We start from the raw sequence: 19030 nt of genomic DNA on the forward strand, positions 1-19030 counted from the left end.
CACTGCAAACAGAGAAAGCCCATGTGCAGCAAGCAGCACAGTCCCAGCACAGCCAAAGATAAAGTTAAATAAATAAATAAAAATTTTAAAATGGGAGAGTTTGGTGTGGCAGGATGTGTGATGGTCAGTGTAGGTCAGGTGGCCTGATCCGCGGCAGAAGTTGCCGTTGGTGTGGGGAGTATCGCCGAGAGTCATGTGAAGGCGGCTGGCCCGTGTGCACGATTGCTCTTTGTGGGGTTGTGAGGCTACAGGGCCCAGGAACCATGTCCATCTTCAGCAGATGGGAATGAGGGAGTTGTAACTTTAGAAAAAGCAAAACACCGCTGCCAGCCACCCATGCCCCAGGCTGGATGCTGCAGGCTGGTCCTGTGTGGGAAGCCGGGGACCAGTGAGGCGGCCTATTTTAGGAAGGAGAGTCTGTTTGTGCTGCATGAAACCCTAGGGGAGTTGAAATATATATTGCGGGTTTTGTATTCTTTTGTAAATACGTTTGTTATAAATAAAACAGACTGAGACAGTGCCCGAAAGGCACTGCCTCCCAGCAGGATGCTGACTTTGGGCTGGTGGTTCCTCACAGGGATGAGGTCAGGAGCCAGATGCCGCCCGAGATGCCTGTGAGCTGTCATGTGGCCAGGCGGTCCTCAGGTGCTGGCAGCATTAGAGGGCACCTCCGAGTGCAGCCGCGACGCAGCGTGCTGTCTTCCGGGTGGGGGGAGGGAGGTGGGGGGCCCCAGCGCTTGTGGGCAGAGAAGGCCACGGGCAGAGGGAGGCTTTCAGAGGGTCTGCCCTTGGTTTCCCACATTGGCTGGTGGATTCTTTAACCACTGAGCCTCCAGGGCCATCCCGAGTGCCCTTGTGGGAACATTGTGAGGAGACGCCTTGTAGAGTCGTCCTTGAATTCCTCACCCTGGGGCTTTTAAGTCCTGTGTAAATTGGTTCTTGGGAGCTGATTATTTTTCAGAAAGGAACTTTGAAAATGTCAAAGGTGGGCTTGGAACTGCCCCCAGCAGGCCCTTCCTGGACCACCGTGGTCTCCCGGCCATCCCATCCCCTGGTGTCCCTCCCATCCCCCCAACACCGCCATCCCCTGGCACCCCCAGTTACCCCGACACTCCCGCCCCCGGAACCCCCTTCCGCCTTCTGCGCCTCCTCTCTGGGGCGGCGGGCTGCCCCAAGGATTCCCTGTGCCGCGTGTGGGACCCTCCCCTTCCTGCTCCCTCATTCTGCTGAGAGCTCCTCACAGGGCGGCGAGTGGTCCACTGGTAGCTGTGAAATAATTTAGTGGGTTGCAACTAGCATTTTTTAAAGTAAAATGGAATAAAATAGAAAGTGCCAGGTACGTTATAGTTGATTAGGACAGGTTGGTTTTGGGATCCTGTTTTTAGGAATAGGCACCTGTGTTCAAGGCACGCACCGAGAAGCTGAGCTGCAGGGAGGCGTTTCCCACTGTTTTCTCATCAGAGTTTGAAAGCCACTCTGATAAAAGATTTATGTGTTTTCAGCAAAATCTTTAGAAAGCGTCCTGCTTGTTCTGAAAGGCACTCGGCTCATCTTACTTGACTCCTAGGAAAGGTTCTGAGAACCACGGTTTGGGTCCCTGTTGAACGGCCAGAACCCCCCTTTCCTGTGGGGAGGGGTTTGTTCCTGGAACTCCTTCCAGTGAGTGCACAGAAGGCCCGTGTTGTCAGCATTTCATGACTCATGTTAGAATTGTTGTCAATTCACATTAAGACCGTGGTGTTTGCTTAATTGGAGGCTCTCTTTTTTCAGGTTTCCTTGCTGCAAAACGAAAGTGTAGAAAAAAACAAGAGCATACAGAGTTTGCACAACCAGATATGCAGCTTCGAAATTGAAATTGAGAGACAGAAGGAAATGCTTCGAAATAATGAATCCAAAATACTCCATTTACAGGTAAGAGGTGTAAGACTATGGCTGGGTCGGAGGGAATACGTCTGTGTTCTCCGCCAGGACTTTCTCAGGGAGACATCTGAGCCAAAACCCTGACCTTTGTCCACAGGGCAGCTTGTTTCTCTTGCTTAAGTGAAACTCGGGGAAGTGGCCTGGGTGCATGGGTGGCCTGGGTTAGTGGGGCGCCCTGGGTTCACAGGATGGCCTGGGTTCGTGGGGCACCCTGGGTTTGTGGCTGGCTTGGGTTCATGGGTGATCTAGGTTCACGGGGCAGCCTGGGTTTGTGGGGCACCTGGGTCTGAAACTGGCCTGGAAGGCTGCAGGCGCCCCTTCTGCCTGTTCCTGGAGGCCCAGCCCCATCCCCTCTCCCCTGTGCCTTTGATTCATTGTTGGTGAAATAAGACCAAAGCCTAGGTTTTTTAAAATTAGCTCCTTTTATGAATATTATCTAAGATTTCATGTTGTTCCTGAGTAGCTGTGTGTCAAGTTTCACTTCCTAAAGTGAACTGAAGCCAAGCTGTTTTGTTCTGAATCTTCCAGCGACGCAGGTACTCATATCATTTTATCTCGCCAGAGTGACCCAAAGGTACCTCCATCCCAAACACGTAGGCCCTCGCTGCTCTGAGAAGGGTGACGCCTAAACAGCCGGATTAGATTGTGGCTCCTTGTCTCTGTGACCTGCTCAGGATTCCATCAGGTGCTTGTTGTAGGTTATTCTTCCAGACAGTGTCCTCCCACTGGCCGATTCGGGGTGCCTTCAGGCTGATCGTTCTGTGTGTGTCACACACTAGGGTGAGAATCACTCCTGTGTCGCCAGAATGGTCCTCTCGTGCCTGTGGCCAGTGTTTCCCTAAATTACCTGGAAGATAAAATATTTCTAATAGCTCAGAGTCACAGCATCTTGGAGATCATCTTGCCTCCCGTCTTATTGTTGAGGTTAGTTATAATGCTTTGAATTGCATAGGGATTTATTAAATTAATTTCACTTGTATTAAACTTGGTGGTTGTCCAGAGACAAGGAAAAGCACTATGAAACATTAGGTTATAGTCGAAAAGGTGCCAGACACAGGTATTGAATCAAGCCAGGAAAGCACGGTGCCGCGTGAAAGAGCCGCAGGGCTGCTGCGGGAAGCCCCGGGTGCTGCTGCGGGCCTGGAGGCAGCGGTCAGCACGCTGGGACCGAGGCCTGCACTGCTGTCGTGAGCAGGGCCCGCGTGCGCAGGCTGGCGGCGGCCCAGGGCCTGGAGGTGCGTGGGAGGGCCGAGGAAGTGACCCCGTGTTCGAAACCACTTGTTAAGCATATCGGCAACTGAAGGAAGAATGAGTAGGTAGGGGTTCATTTTTTTTTTTTTATTTAGTTCTTATTTTAATGTAATGGTTTCCAAAGTTTTTTATTGAAGTGCAGTTGGTTCACAGCATTGTGCTAACTACTGCTGTACGGCAGAGTGACTCAGTTACACATCCGTATGTTGCTGTTCAGCTGCTCAGTCGGGGCTGACTCTTTGCGACCCCCTGGACTGCAGCACCCCGGGCTTCCCTGTCCTTCACCATCTCAAACTCATGTGCATTGAGTCCATGATGCAATCCAACCATCTCATCCTCTGTCACCCCCTTCTCCTGCCTTCAGTCTTTCCCAGCATCAGGGTCTTTTCCACTGAGTTGGCTCTTCGCATCAGGTGGCCACAGTATTGGAGCTTCAGCTTCAGCATCAGCTCTTCCAGTGAATGTTCAGGCTTGATCTCCTTTAAGATTGACTGGTTTGATCTCCTTGCAGTCCAAGGGACTCTCAGGAGTCTTTTCCAGCACCACATTGGAAAGCATAAATCCTTCAGCACTCAGCCTTTTTTCTGGTCCAACTCTCACGTCTGTACGTGACTATTGTAAAAACCATAGCTTTGACTAGATGCTTCTGTCAGTAAAGTGATGTGTATACATTCTGCCTTTGTTTAACTTTTGATTTTGTATTGGGGTATAGCCAGTTAGCAGTGTTGCCACAGGCCAGGTGAGCAGTGAGGGGATGTAGGTTGGCACTCTTCCTGTTGTGACTCTCCTCAGGCCGTTGCACACGGTTCCCCGTGTGACACAGCAGGGCCCTGTGTGTCTGGTCTACATATGATAGTTTCGTTTGCTGACCCCAGCCCGCCACGCCATCCCTCCCTCAGCCCCCTTTCCCTGGCAACCACCAGTCTGTCTCTGTGTCTGTCGGACTGTCTCTGTTTTGTGGACGAGTTCATTTCTGTCTGATTTTATATTCCACATGTAAGTGATATCATATGGTATTTGTCTCTTTCTGACTTCACCGGATAATCTCTACTTTGATCCCTGTTGCTGCCATCCGGCATTATTTCACTCTTTTATGGCTGCGTAGTATTCCATTGTGTGTATGAAGAAGTAGGTTCATTTATAACCAAAAAAAAATGAGAGTCCATACTGAGGCCATGGGTGCCCTCCACCACCGTTTCAACAGAGCCTGGCTCAGCCCTGCACCTCAGTCGCCACCGCAGAGCCTTCCGGCCGCCAGGGGAGGGCTCACTGGCTGGACTGCGGTTCAGGACGCTGCCTGCCTGGCCGCTGTTGCATGTGGCCACCTTGCCACTCTGTCCGCGGTGGGCCGGACCTTCTTCCCACCTCCTGTCCCGACTCTGGCTCCTCCTGGGACACCTCAGATGGCAGGGTAGACGCCACGTCCTCCAGGAAGCCTTTGCCCAGCCTGTGCCTCGGACCACTTACTGGTGACCAGCCTGTAGCTCTCTGCGTGGTGTCCTCCCTGTCTGAACCCTGAGGACGGACTTGGAAGGAGTCCACACGGAGTGCAGCGTCCTGACAGCCCTGGGCAGGGCAGCCAGAGGGGCTTAAAGAAGTGGAACCAAAGAGTGTGTTTGGTTTTCCATCCCTGGAAGGGTAGTTTGTTAATACTTTACTCGTAAAGAACGTTTCTGTTTTGTCTCTTGTTGTGCCACGCGGCATGTGGGTCTTGGCTCCCTGATGGAGGTTGAACCTGTGCCACAGCACTGGAAGCGCATGGGCATAACCACTGGACCGCCAGGGAAGTCCCTTTCTCCTTAAACAGTTGGATGACGCGGTGGTCCCCCAGTCAGTGAGTCCCACCCTGTCCCCAGGCCCCTTGCTGAGCCCGGAACCCACCCGCGTCGCCCGAGTGATAGATGGGGATGTGAGCCCCAAGGGGCCCAAGCGCGAGACGGAGAGGCTGGCGCCCTGTGAGCAGGTCTCCTGACGAGGGTGTACTTAGTTCTGAACAGTCTGTGCCATGTGTCTCAGCTCCTGAGCCCTTTTTTCTGATAAAACCCTCACCTGCATTTAAGGTCTGTGTTTACAGAGACACTGCGGCAGCTGGGTGGAGACGACTCGTCAACCATGAGGTCGTGTTCGCTGCATCCTCCAGGGAGGGTGGGCGGGTCCACATGCTGCCCTCACCCACAGCCTCCACCCAGCCAAGGGGCTGCTCGACAGCCACACGGTCCCCTGGTGTGGGAGGAGCGCCTCCTAGGTAGTGGGTGGGCCTTGTGTGTGTGTGTGTGTGTGTGTGTGTGTGTGTGCGCGCGCGCGCCTGCGGTCCCGTGTCCCCTCCTGCCCAGCCCCGCCCGCTGACTCCTCGCCCCTGATGTGTAGTGGGGGCGTCGCAGTCGCTTCTGTCCCCAGAGCACCTTGTGGCCTCGGGCCGCTGTCACGTGTGGTCCCCGCGGCAGGGCTCAGAAGTGAGGAGCACCAGCCTCGGCCGCTCCGCCCTGCGCTCACCCCGGGCTCCAGCAGCCCCACGGGCCCCCTCGGAGCTGCGCTGACCGTCTTAGATGTCCGTCAGCGCCCTCCATCCTCACGAGCCCCCACAGCAGCCCGGGTGGTCGCTTTGTCACTTGAGCAGGTCGAGGGCGGTCAGACACTCATGGTGGCTGTAAGTGTTCATGCGTGTCAACAGCACTGGCCCCAGAACACAGGCTTTGTGAGCCGGCCGTGCCTCGCCATGTGTATTTAAAAATGAAGTGCTCCCAGTGTGCAAAGCAGTGTTCTTTGGAGAAGTCATCTTTACTTTTTAGATGTTAGCTGATATCAGGGTTTCTTGGAAAGATGAGGAACATTAACGCTGTACTTTTCACCCCGAAAAGTAACGCATGCTTACGTGTTTGTTCTTTCACAGCTATTAAGAGCCAGCAAAGGCGCTGAAACCTTGAGGTTTAAAAATAGGCCCCCAAAAGGAGAAGTGATCTTGGCAGGCCCCCGGGGCTCCCCCTGCTTGGCCCGTGGCTTTGGGGGTGGCCCCCTCGCCCCACAGCTCCAGGGACTAAGCCGCCCCACTTCAGGTGCTCTATTTCAAAAATGCAGATTGTTTTTAGAGGTGAAAACCCTTCAGGTCCCTGGCTTCATCTACAAGTGGGCAGGCCAGACCTGCTGACTGGACCCCTCCGTTCAGCCCCAGGCCCCCTCCTGTGACGGTTACAGGTGTGCTGGTCACGTGCTTCTGGAAGAGGGGGTTTCTGAGTGGTTTAAATTCAGCCTCACGTCGACAGCCACGAGTTTGTGAGCAGAGCTGCCACAGGGGGGCACAGGGCACTGGGCACCGAGCGCATCAAGGGAGAGACCCTCCCCCCATAGGCACTGGCCTCTTGGCTTCACTGGGGGCCCGAGGACCCACCACCCACCCGGGCCCTGTCCTACTGGGGGGCGGTTTCTCTCTGCAGCAGGGGCAGTGTGGGGCCTCAGGGGTTCTGGCGCTCTTGGCAGCCACAGAGACAGTGGCCCCGGAGGCTCACAGGTCCACCCCTGCTGGTCACTTGATCTTTTATGGGACAGAGGCCTTCACAGGCCCAGCTGAGACGCTGGGAGAGGGACATGGGGGTTGCATGCCCTGCAGTTGCACCTCGGACCTAGGTCCCTGAGGGCCCGTGGGCCTGAGCTGAGGCGCCCTGTGGGGGCCTCACAGCAGGTCCTAACCGTGTTCTGCCTTTCTGAAACTTTGATTTGGAAGCGAGTCATCGACAGCCAAGCAGAGAAACTGAAGGAGCTCGACAAGGAGATCCGGCCCTTCCGGCAGAACTGGGAGGAGGCAGACAGCATGAAGAGCAGCGTGGAGTCCCTCCAGAACCGGGTGACCGAGCTGGAGAGCGTGGACAAGAGCGCGGGGCAGGCAGCGCGCAACACAGGTGAGCCCGCGCGTCCCAGGCCGGTACTGGGGCCGGCTGTGCGGGAGAGCGGCGCGCCTGCAGGTGACCGGCTTCCTGCGCCAGGCACAGAGCGCAGGGCGGACGCCGACGGGGCCGGGCCTGCGGGCGGAGGTGCGGGGCTGCGCAGGAAGGCCAGGGGACAGAAGGCGACCAGCAGGCGGCAGGGGACCCGGCCAACCCGGCAGCGTGGCTGATGCCTAGAAGCCGCCTGGGCGTGGAGCGGGGAGGGGGTTGCTGAGCCAGCGTCCTAAAACCGCCTGAGCAGGATTAACCGGGAGGAACCCGATTACGGGGATGCACGTGGGGCCGGATTAAGCCGGCCAAGGAGCCGAGCAGCTTCGATTCCGGGGGGATCGCCCGGAGCTGGGGAGCCGGGGGCAGCAGGCCGGTGCTCCGGGGTGTCCCTGCCCCGCAGGCTGAGGCTGGGGGTCCGGGGCGTGCGTCTCCGGCCCCCCGTGGGCGCGGGCACCCCCACCCCCCACCCCGCGGGCAGGCCTCCGTGGGTCACGTGCGCGCGCCCGCCGTGTCTCCCGCCAGGCCTGCTGGAGTCGCAGCTGAGCCGGCACGACCAGATGCTGAGCGTGCACGACATCCGCCTGGCCGACATGGACCTGCGCTTCCAGGTCCTGGAGACCGCCAGCTACAACGGCGTGCTCATCTGGAAGATCCGCGACTACAAGCGGCGGAAGCAGGAGGCCGTGATGGGCAAGACGCTGTCTCTGTACAGCCAGCCCTTCTACACCGGCTACTTCGGCTACAAGATGTGCGCCAGGGTCTACCTGAACGGGGACGGCATGGGCAAGGGCACGCACCTGTCGCTCTTCTTCGTCATCATGCGCGGCGAGTACGACGCGCTGCTGCCCTGGCCCTTCAAGCAGAAAGTGACGCTCATGCTGATGGACCAGGGGTCCTCGCGGCGGCACCTGGGGGATGCGTTCAAGCCGGACCCCAACAGCAGCAGCTTCAAGAAGCCCACTGGGGAGATGAACATCGCCTCCGGGTGCCCCGTCTTTGTGGCCCAGACTGTGCTGGAGAACGGGACGTACATCAAAGACGACACCATTTTTATCAAAGTCATAGTGGATACTTCGGACCTGCCGGACCCCTGACGCGTCCCCGGGGCGGCGGATCGAGCAGAAGGCAACTCCTCCGGGGGGTTTGAACCGGCCATCTCCACCGAGGTCCTCGCGCTCAGAAAAGGACCTTGGGAGACGGAGGAAGCAGCAGAAGGCGGCCGCGGGCCGGCGGGAGGAGCCACGCGTGAGGACTCACCCAACACGTTTTGTAATAGACTAGCGACACTTCACTCTGGAGAATTATTTATCCTTCGACGAGATAAATACTGCTGTCAGAGAAGGTTTTCATTTTCATTTTTAAAGATCTAGTTAATTAAGGTGGAAAACATATATGCTAAAGAAAAGAACCATGAATTTTTTTCTTCCTTAAACTTGAACACCAAAAAAAAGAACACACACACACCACACACACACACACACACACACACACACACACCTGGGGATAGCTGGACATGTCAGCATGTTAAGAAGAATTTATGAAATAATGCAATTCTGATATATTCATTCTAAAATTCAAGAGTGCAATCTTGTTTCAAATATAGTATATTGTCTATTTTTAAGGCCTCATCTGGTCTCTGTTTTAATAATTTGTTTGTCAGAAGACCCTGAAGTACACCTAGGTCTTTTTTGAAAGTCTCTAAATTCAGAATCATTTTTTAATTTAAAGTTCTAAGATAATTGTTACTGCAAACATTTTATTTTAAAACGTTGATAGACTGATATTTCTTGGAAGAAAATGTAAAATATCAAACACTGGTTATCACTTGTGATAGGAAAGAGAATATTCAATCTGTTGTTATTTCTCGTTAGAAATGTAAACCTTCAATATCTGTCGTAGTTAATGACACTACTTCAAAATTACTATGAAAGGAAAATTGCTCATGGATGCTGTGCATCATTTTCAGATTTATAATTGTTTTCACCCTAAAATAGGGCATTAGTTGAACTTTGGAGTTCTAAACAAAATCCTGTAGGTTTTTAAAATTCTGCCCCATGTGTTCAGACACGCTCTCTCTTGCTGACAACACCGACTTCCGTGTCCAGTGTTGGGGGTGGGCAGGCGACTTCGCGCTGACGGCGGCCACAGCAGAAACCGTGTTCCCCATCCAGTCATAACTGCTGCATTCGCTCCAGCCTTTGCGTAGAGATGGTGGCATCCTGTACACGTGCCTTAGATGTGACTTGCTGCTTCTCGACCCCAGCTTTGTGTTCCCCGTGATTCCAGAAGGCGATGGTTCAGCCAGACTCTCTCTTGACCACTAACTAGACCTTTGCCTGCTCGGGGGGGCCTCCCACAGCCCCGTCCGCCGGCTCCCCACCCCCGCCCCGGAGCCTCCGCCGCTTCGTCATCCCAGATTCCAAATCTCTCGGGCCCACGGGCGCAGGCAGGGCCGGGCAGGAGCTGCGCCTTCGAGTCCCGGGCGCGGGGCCCAGACGCCCGCCGCGGGGCCCTCTGAGCATTCCAGAGACCGCCAACCCGGGCCGCAGGGCTGGGCCACGGGCGTCCCGGGGCCGCCCTCTCACGGGTAGGGCGGCCCCGGGGCCCGTCGTCCGGCCGCGCCCGCCCGGGGCGCCTCTCACCCCGTTCCCCTTCTCTCAATGGTCCAACTGTGAAGAGCGGGCCTGCCCTGTGCCCCTGCTATGCACCCCGCTCCATGGGTGCTCTTACACTGATGGGTGCTACACGTGACGGGTGCTTCTTAGGCAAAACCAATGTGTGTGAACCGCGCATCTGTGCCGCTCGTCCAAGAGACGCGCCCACGACGGGCCAGCCGGCCGCGCGCCCCAGACTGCCTGCCGCGGGCTGCCGGCGGCCGCGGGGGCGGCCAGGGGTGCCCGGCGGCCCCGCTTCTCTGGTGCTGCCGACCGCCCTGGGTGTGCCTTCGCCCCAGTGCCTGCTGGAAGCACCTCCTCTCCACCGCGTCCCTGGGCTTCCATAAGTGACCTCATGGGTTCCCAGCACCCGCCCGCCCGCAGTTACAGCTCCGTCGTCTTCATCTCCGTTTCTTTCCCTCCCCGCCCCCACCCCAGTTGCTTCGAGGGCGGATCGCGTCCTCGGTCCCGCCGCCCCCCCACCCCCGTCCGCTCACAGAGGAGGGGCTCCTGCAGGTGCTGCGGGACCACTGCTCCCTCGAAGGTGCCTGGACTCCCGGGGCTCCGGGCGGCCCCCACCTCCAGACGGTGTTCCCGGGAGGCCAGAGGTGACCGACGGGGACCGCCTGCCACTTCCTCCTGCTTCACTAGAAGGACGGACAGTACTGACAGAGCAGCATCTCGGTCTGTTATAAAACAGTTCTTTCCCCGCCCTGGGTGGGGAGCCTGTCGGCAGCACTCCGGAAGCATCTGGCCAGTGGTGAGGGGGCTTTCCAGGAGCCCCTCTAGTGGGAGATGGACCCCCACCCCACCCCCGGAGCCGTGGGACCCGGCTCACTGTGCCCGGGGTGGACGCTGGGACGTGGCGGGAGCTTCAGGCCGCGGTGAGCCGCGGGGAAGCCAGCCACGCAGGGGCGCCGCTCTGTGGTCCATCTGACGTTGGGCCCCCTCCAGCCCCACCCCCACCAGGCCCCGGCCAAGGGACGGGTTTCAGACACGGCGCACAGATGCGTTTTCCGCATTAACTCAGTATCAAGTTCCCCACGGAACAGGCCGTTCCAGTGCTTTAGAGGAACCGCGGTGAGTCCCACGCGGGGTCAGCCCGCCTGCGTCCCAGCCCCATCGCCTGTCGTGGAAACGGAGACCTGCAGGGCCCCGGCGGCCGGCTGAGGGTCTTGCCTGTGGGTGGGGGCCGGGGGGCTGGGCTCTGGCCCACCTGGGCCTCTGTCACAGGTCAGGGGTTTTCAGTCGGCGGTTGTATCGGTGACACGGAGACAGCAGGGACGCGTGTGAATTGTTCACAAGCCCGTCCCACGGGAGGGTGGCACGGTCACTGTGCAGGTGGGTGAGGAGGGCCGCCGTCTGCCCCCTGCCCAGCCCCAGAGCCCCGCCGCGGGGTGAGCAGGCAGCTCCCAGCCGGCGGCCCCCCTGTCCTGGAGGCGGGCCCCACCAGGCCCTCAGACGGCGGCAGGGGCCCACGTGGCCATCCTGGCCAGAAAGGGGCGGGCGGTCTCCTGACAGCTCGTCTCCGCAGGGTCCCCAGCCACCTGCGGTCCCGCGTCCCCGTTGCCCCCCGGCACTCAGTGTCGAGGGATGGTCTCCCATGCCGGGCCTGGCATCCAGCCTGCAGCCTGCGGGCAGCCGGCCGAACCCTGAAACAGCAGGTGCGGGCCCCCGAGTGTACCCCAGGGGCGCACACCTCCAGCCACCCAGGCCCGCTGTGCCTCCCGGCCCATGCTCGGAGGGGCGACTGTCACCCTGAGCTGGGCGTGGACGGCTCCAGCCCCAGCATCTCCGCCCGCCCTCACGGGCGCTGGCCAGGGACCAGGAGCCACGTGGGGCTCAGCCACACCTCCGCCCTCCGAAACCCGCCCCTCTGCTGGTGCTGACCAGCAGGGCTGGAAAGGGCTCAGGCAGAGCTGGTAACCCCGCTTTGTAACTTCTAGTCCAGACTGTCACTGACCTGGCCGCCGAGGAGAGCTGGGGGAAATCCAGGCGCTCCTTTGCTCCGTGACCTGATGGCGGGGCAGGGGGCGGCGGGGGGTCCGTCACCCAGTCTGCTGCTCAGCCCAAGACCATGGTTCTGCTTTCTGTTCGCAAATCTCGATAGCTCTGTTTCTTTCAAAGTAGATCATGTCCCCGAGGGTCCAGGCCGGATGGGGTCAGCTGGGGGCTGCAGCCAGGGCAGGTGGCCGGCCGTCTGTGCGCTGGTTGCCCCCCGGGGAGCTGGGGCGGCGGGGGTGGAGGCGTTTCTGCTGGCCTCCGCGCCCGGGGCGTGGGGGTCGGCCCACGGGCAGAGGCCCGGATGAGTGGCTCGAAGCAGTGCCCGCATTCCATTTCTGCTGCTGCTGCTGCTGCTGCGTCTAGTCTGTCTTGTGAACTCGCAACAAAAGAGGTGGAGTCCAGGGTGGCTGCACCACTCCTGCAGTCAGTGGCGATCTGTTCCCAACTAGTCCCTTTAGACCAGTAAGATAACTTCCACAGCAAACTCAACGACTTAATTGGTAAACACAAAAAGCTGGCATTATTTTCCAGGATTTCTATGAGAATTACCTGTAGAGTTAACAGAGTCTGTGGTCAAGGAAGTGTACATCCACGTAGACACTTTTGAGAATCGGTTCTTTCTCTGATGGCACACCTCTGCGTTCAGTTCTCTTACCCAAAACAAAGACCAAAGAAGGCCAATCTCTTGTGTGACTCTGTATTTTTAATCTGCCTGTTTTAAAAAAATAAAACCTTGCGTCTGTACAGCCGCTCGCTGTGAGGACCCATCTTGACAGTCCAAGTGATTGTGACCAGTGACCACGTCCCGTGTTCTTCTGCTCTTCTGAGAAAAAAACACAAAAGGACCGTGTGAGTTATTGCCCAGCAATAATCATGTTGTTAACTGTGGGTCAACAACATGTCTGACTTCCTGATAGCATTATTATGTTTGATATTTTTGTTTACTGTATATCTTGTGTGGTTTTATTTGGTATTTATTTGTGTTTTGAGGTCTTGCAACGTTTTTGTGTTTCTGATGCTAATAACTGAAGTTTGTAAGAGTGTAGAATGCCCAACTTTGAAATGCTGAAACTGTCTCATTAGAGGAAAATAAACCTGACTGAGGAGTCTCGGCTTCTTTCTCAGCTCACTCTTGGAGGCCCAGCACCATGGGGCCAGCGTCCCCAGGTGGTCACGGGGGCCCAGCCCTGGCACAGGAAGCCCCGCTCCTCCCCTGAGGCTCCCCCTGAGTCAGCAGGCGTGGGGACTGCCCCAGTACCCCAGGGACAGCACGAAGGCCCCGGGTTCTGCCCAGCCCCCCACAACCCCTCCTCCTCCGCGTGTCACCCCCACAGCCGTGTGGCCCCCCCGAGCCCACCCTGCGCTCTGCCGTCTCTGCGTGGCTGGCTTGTGGGGCGCCGGGGCCTCGTGGGGGTGTTTCCAGGTGAGGACTGACGGCCTCTGCACACCCCCCACACACAGCATCAGCGCTGGCCCGGCGGTGGCCTGAGTCCCTGCAGAGCTCCAGTGGGCTGGGGGCCGCACCCCGAGCCTGGGTCATTCTATCAGACGCTGGAGGTTGAGGGGAAGCTGTGAGGGGCCCAAACCGCACGCCCAGCCTTGCTCCTGAGCAACCCCAGGGCCGCAGGTGGGGCCTCGGAGGGTAGAGCACAGAGACCCGGGATCTGAGGACCGGAGGGCTGCTGGCCCCAGGTGGGGGTTCAGGACTGTGGGCAGGGCCCCCGCCCTGGGCACCTCTGTTTCTTCTGCTCCCAGACATTCATGAGGCCGCAGGAGACCCAGGGGAGGGGCAGGGGGGCAGCGGGGGGGACAGGCTCAGCCAGTGGTGCCCACACCCCTGGGAGGAAGTGCCTCGGGGCGACCTCGGCCTGTTGGACAGGATGGGCAGCCGGCTACGACACAGGCTCTGGTCATGCAGCTGTGAGTCCTCCCGCCATGGATGGCATGGGGGTGGGAGGGACCCTCAGCACAGCACTGGGCTCCAGGGCGCCCCCCCCGACCCCCTGCCGGGTTTGGAGCCTGGTCACCCCGTACTCAGCCCCCAGGTCCACTCGCTTGTTGTGGCCCGGCTGGTCCCCTGGGTGGCTGGGAGCGTCTCTGACTCTGGCTGTGGCTCCCCTGGGCCCAGCGGCCCGTGGTGTTTCCCCTGAGTGACCACCCCCCGCATACAGAGGCCGCGGGGGCAGGCGACAAGTTAACCCCCACTGGAGGGGTGGGCAGGCAGGACAGTGCGGGCCCCTGACCGACCCTTGCCAGAACCCTCCCCAAGGTAGGGGGCTCAGCGACCCACTGGGGGCGGTCTCCTGGGTGTCGTCTGCCTGGCGCGCACACGTGGGGAAGGGGCGGCCTGGCCGGGACTGAGGCCCTCCTGGGGTGGCCCTCGCACACCCCGCGCCCCCCAGGCTGTGAGCGAGCACTGCTGCCTGGCTCTGCAGGCGGAGGAGGAAACAGACCAGCTGAGCCACCGGCCCACAGCACTCACACCGGGCACAGCCCGCATCCGAGCCTGGCACACCCCCGCCTCCGCTGAGCTGCCAGCCGCCCGCCTGGGCCCCGCTGGCTGACGGGCGGCCCGCTCAGGCCCTCCCAAGCCGGGCGGAGACCCCGGTTCACTCCCTCCTGCGCCCCGGCAGTGCCGAGCCCAGCCCCCAGCACGCCCCGCCTCACCTCTGCGCGCTCCTGCCTCAGGCTCTTTGCGCCAGCTGTTTCTGCCCAGGTGGGGCTGGTGTAGCCCCTCCTCACACAGGCCTGCCTGGCCACCTTGCCTGAGGGCTCGCACACGCCCTGCCCCCCGCAGGCCTGGCGCCAAGCTTGTGGATGAAGGAGAGGCCCACCTCGAGGCCCAGAGGTTGCAGGGAGGCTGCAGGCCACAGGAAGGAGTTTCCCAGGGCTCCGCACCCCTGGGCTGGCAGGACTGAGCGGGACAGCAAGGCCTGGGAGGTGTCCGGCCAGCCTTGGGGGAGTGCCAGCCTTCCCTCCCCCTCGTGAATATTTTTGAGCTTCTGGTGTTCCAGGCGGTTCCCGTGCAGTGTGAACAAAGCCCCAGGAGCCCCACCGGGCAGCGGTCAGTGGCGGACGCTGACAGTGGGTGTGTGTCTGGCAAGGGTCAGGGGGTGGCCCTGTGCAGACACTGAGAGAAGGGGGCCCTGCTGATGGGGGCCGTCCTCACCCCTCCTCCCGGGATCCAGGAAGCGAACCTGCGAGTCGGAGCTTCGGGCCCTCCAGAGGAACACTAAGGCCCAGAGAGGTGCGGGAATCCGCCCAGGGTCGCACAGCGAGTCAGAAACAAACGTGCGGGAGAAGGAGCGGGGACACTGGCCTGGGGTGGATCTGTGCCCACGGAGTGGGGGTGCGGGGGGAAGCCTGCGGACCATGGCTGCAGGCAGGGGAGGGCCACCCCGACCCTGGGGGCAGCGGGACAGTCGGTGCCCTCAGCCAAGGGGCGCTGCGGTGGCTGCTGAGGCCACAGGACTGGTACTCAGCTGGAAACTGGACCCTTCAAGGGGGCGCGGTGGCCTAACGGGGGTGGGGGCGCTCCAGCTCTGCCAGGGGAAGGTGACCGCAGAGGGCAGTCAAGCCAAGGCAGAGCCGGACACACACGGGGACCTTGGACCCACCCGTGCCCAAAGCAGCTGTGCAGTGGACCTCCTAGTTACTGGGAGAAGTTCTTCGGGATGTGTGTCTTTCCCCACTCTGACCCCGTCCTGCCTCCGCTCAGAATGGCGCGTTGGGCAACGGATGCTCCTACCCCGAGCCCAGCAGCCCTGGCTCCTCCTCTACTGCCCCTGTCAGTCCGACCTGGAGCTTCAGCTGTGACCTCATACTTCCAGTCTGGCTTTACCACCACATCTTCCAGGAAGCCTGCCTTGACTGCTGTGGAGGATGGAGCTTCCTGTCAGCCCTACAGGTGACCAAAGTCAAACTCAGGACCACAAAGATCCACCTTCCATCCCAGGCTGGGCTGGGGGCCAACCCATCAGGTAGATCCTGCACCGCTGAGCTCCTGAGTGCCCCATCCCAGCCAGGAGAAAGGGTGGGACAAGCTGGTGGGCTCGCTCCCTCCCTCCCAGTCAGAGAAGTCGCTGTGCCACGGCAGAAAGTGATCTGAGTGCCCCCAGCAGTGGGCTCCATCCTTGGAGGAGATACCTTGTGTGGGGGAGAAGCAGAGACCATCAGGGAGAAAAGCGCCCAGGACAGGAGGTCTGCAGGGAGGGTGGCCTGGAGACAGGCGGGGGGAGCCGCTCCCCTTCACTCCACCTGAACACCCACCTCCACAGTCTACCCTTTGACCTGTCCTTGCATGTTAATTCATCAACCACAAGGGCATCCTGAAGCCAGGGGCCCACCCGCCATTCCTTTCCCTCCCATCAACGATAACCAACCAGGCATCATGCATTGGTCTCCCACCATCCACCAATCACCCCATTCATCTCGCCATTCATTCCCAGCCCGTCCCCTAACAATCAGTTCACCACCCACCCGTCACCCATAAACCCGTCGTCCAGGTTACCAAGCCCCATCCATCTGCCCACCCACTCCCTCTCTGCCATCCCATCACCAGCAAATCCATCCACTCCCCACCACCCACCCCCATTCCTGTCTCCCATAGAGAGAGCCAGGCACCCCTCTCTCTGATTAAACACAGCCGTCCACCCGGTCTCATCCTTCCACATCTCCCATCCTCCACCCATTCACCCATCCTGCACTCATTCAGTCTGCTCACCTGTCCTTCCACCCATCCATTCATATCCGGTCACCACTCTACTCTCAGCCAGCCAGCCACCACCGTTCTACTGATCGACCACGCTCATTCACCTGCGTCCATTTGCCATTCATTTATCTGCCATCGATACCTTCATCCACCATTCAGCTCATTTACCATCCATTTCCATCCATTCACCATCAAAAATCCACAGACTTGTTTTCATCATTCAGGTATGACCTAAATCCCACTATACAGGGGAAGTGACCGATTTAAGGAATTATATATATATAATATATATTTACATATATAATATATATTTATAATATATAGTATATAAAAGTATATATATGTATGTAATTTAATTTATATAATATAAATATATTAATATATTAATTATAATTTATATTTATAGATTATATTAAATATACCAACAATATTTTATATTAATATATTATATATAAAATATATAATGATATATAATATATATTATATATAATAATACATTAAATATATATTATATATAATATATCTAAATATATATTATATATTATATATAAATTATATATTACACATATATGTAATATATACATATATTACATATATATTACATATAATATATTATGTATGTGTTACTTATATTTATATTATATACATATACTATATATAATATATATTAATATTTAAATATTAATATTTTAATATATAATGTATATTAACATCATATATAAAATTATGTTATTATATTGGTTATATATAGATATATATAGATTATATATAGATAGATAGATTCAAGGAATTAGATCTGATACACAGAGCGCCTGAAGAACTATGGACAGAGGTTCGTGACATTGTACAGGAGGCAGTGATCAAGACCATCCCCAAGAAAAAGAAATATAAAAAGGCAAAATGGTTGTCTGAGGAGGCTTTACAAATAGCTGTGAATAGAACAGAAATGAAAGGCAAAGGAGAAAAGGAAAGATATACCCATTTAAATGCAGAGTTCCAAAGAATAGCAAGGAGAGATAAGGAAGCCTTCCTCAGTGATCAGTGCAAAGAAATAGAAGAAAACAATAGAATGGGAAAGACTAGAGATCTCTTCAAGAAAATTAGAGATACCAAGGGAACATTTCATGCAAAGATGGGCTCAATAAAGGACAGAAATGTTAGGGACCTAAAAGAAACAAGATATTAAGAAGAGGTGGCAAGAATACATGGAAGAACTGTACAAAAAGATCTTCATGACCCAGATAATCACGATGGTGTGATCACTCACCTAGAGCCAGACATCCTGGAATGTGAAGTCAAGTGGGCCTTAGGAAGCATCACTATGAGCAAAGCCAGTGGAGGTGATGGAGTTCCAGTTGAGCTATTTCAATTCCTAAAAGATAATACTGTGAAAGTGCTGCACTCAATATGTCAGCAAATTTGGAAAACTCAGCAGTGGCCACAGGACTAGAAAAGGTCAGTTTTCATTCCAACCCCAAAGAAAGGCAATGCCAAAGAAACTTCAAACTACTGCACAACTGTACTTATTTCACACGCTAGGAAAGTAATGCTCAAAATTCTCCAAGCCAGGCTTCAGCAGTACATGAGCCATGAACTTCCAGATGTTCAAGCTGTATTTAGAAAAGGCAGAGGAACCAAAGATCAAATTGCCAACATCCGCTGGATCATTGAGAAAGCAAGAGAGTTCCAGAAAAACATCTATTTCTGCTTTACTGACTACGCCAAAGCCTTGGAGAAGGCAATGGCACCCAACTCCAGTACTCTTGCCTGGCAAATCCCATGGACGGAGGAGCCTGGTAGGCTGCAGTCCTACCAGGGGTTGCGAAGAGTCGGACACGACTGAGCGACTTCCCTTTCACTTTTCACTTTCATGCATTGGAGAAGGAAATGGCAACCCACTCCGGTGTTCTTGCCTGGAGAATCCCAGGGACGGTGGGGCCTGATGGGCTGCCATCTATGGGGTTGCACAGAGTCAGACACGACTGTAGTGACTTAGCAGCAAAGCCTTTGACTGTGTGGATCACAGCAGACTATGGAGAATTCTTAAAGATATGTGAATACCAGACCACCTGACCTGTCTCTTGAAAAACCTGTATGCAGGTCAAGAAGTAACAGTTAGAACTGGACATGGAACAACAGACTGGTTCTGAATCGGGAAAGGAGTATGTCATGGCTGTATATTGTCACCCTGCTTATTTAACTTATATGCAGAGTACATCATGAGAAATGCTGGACTGGCAGAAGCACAAGCTGGAATCAAGATTTCGGGGAGAAATATCTATAACCTCAGATATGCAGATGACATCACCTTTATGGCAGAAAGTGAAGAGGAACTCAAAAGCCTCTTGATGAAAATGAAAGAGGAGAGTGAAAAAGTTGGCTTAAAGCTCAACATTCAGAAAACTAAGATCATGGCATCTGGTCCCATCACTTCGTGGCAAATAAATGGGGAAACACTGGAAGCAGTGAGAGGCTTTATTTTTCTGGGCTCCAAGATCATTGCAGATGGTGACTGCAGCCATGAAATTAAAAGACGCTTGCTCCTTGGAAAGAAAGTTATG

General features: G+C 56.2%; 1 protein-coding gene across 2 annotated transcripts in view; it reads left to right on the top strand.

Moving 5' to 3' along the window:
- TRAF3 (TNF receptor associated factor 3) overlaps positions 1-12871 on the top strand; it is a 116275-nt gene extending 103404 nt beyond the window's left edge. For both annotated transcript variants that reach the window (XM_061395409.1, XM_061395410.1), the window contains 3 exons: positions 1771-1911; positions 6890-7064; positions 7623-12871. In XM_061395409.1, the coding sequence (XP_061251393.1) occupies positions 1771-1911; positions 6890-7064; positions 7623-8194 (888 nt within the window). In that variant the 3' untranslated portion in view covers positions 8195-12871. The remainder of the gene's footprint in view (positions 1-1770; positions 1912-6889; positions 7065-7622) is intronic.
- Positions 12872-19030: the final 6159 nt, after the last annotated feature.

This window comes from Bos javanicus, chromosome 21, assembly GCF_032452875.1.
Source record: "Bos javanicus breed banteng chromosome 21, ARS-OSU_banteng_1.0, whole genome shotgun sequence".
Classification (NCBI taxonomy): Eukaryota; Metazoa; Chordata; class Mammalia; order Artiodactyla; family Bovidae; genus Bos; species Bos javanicus.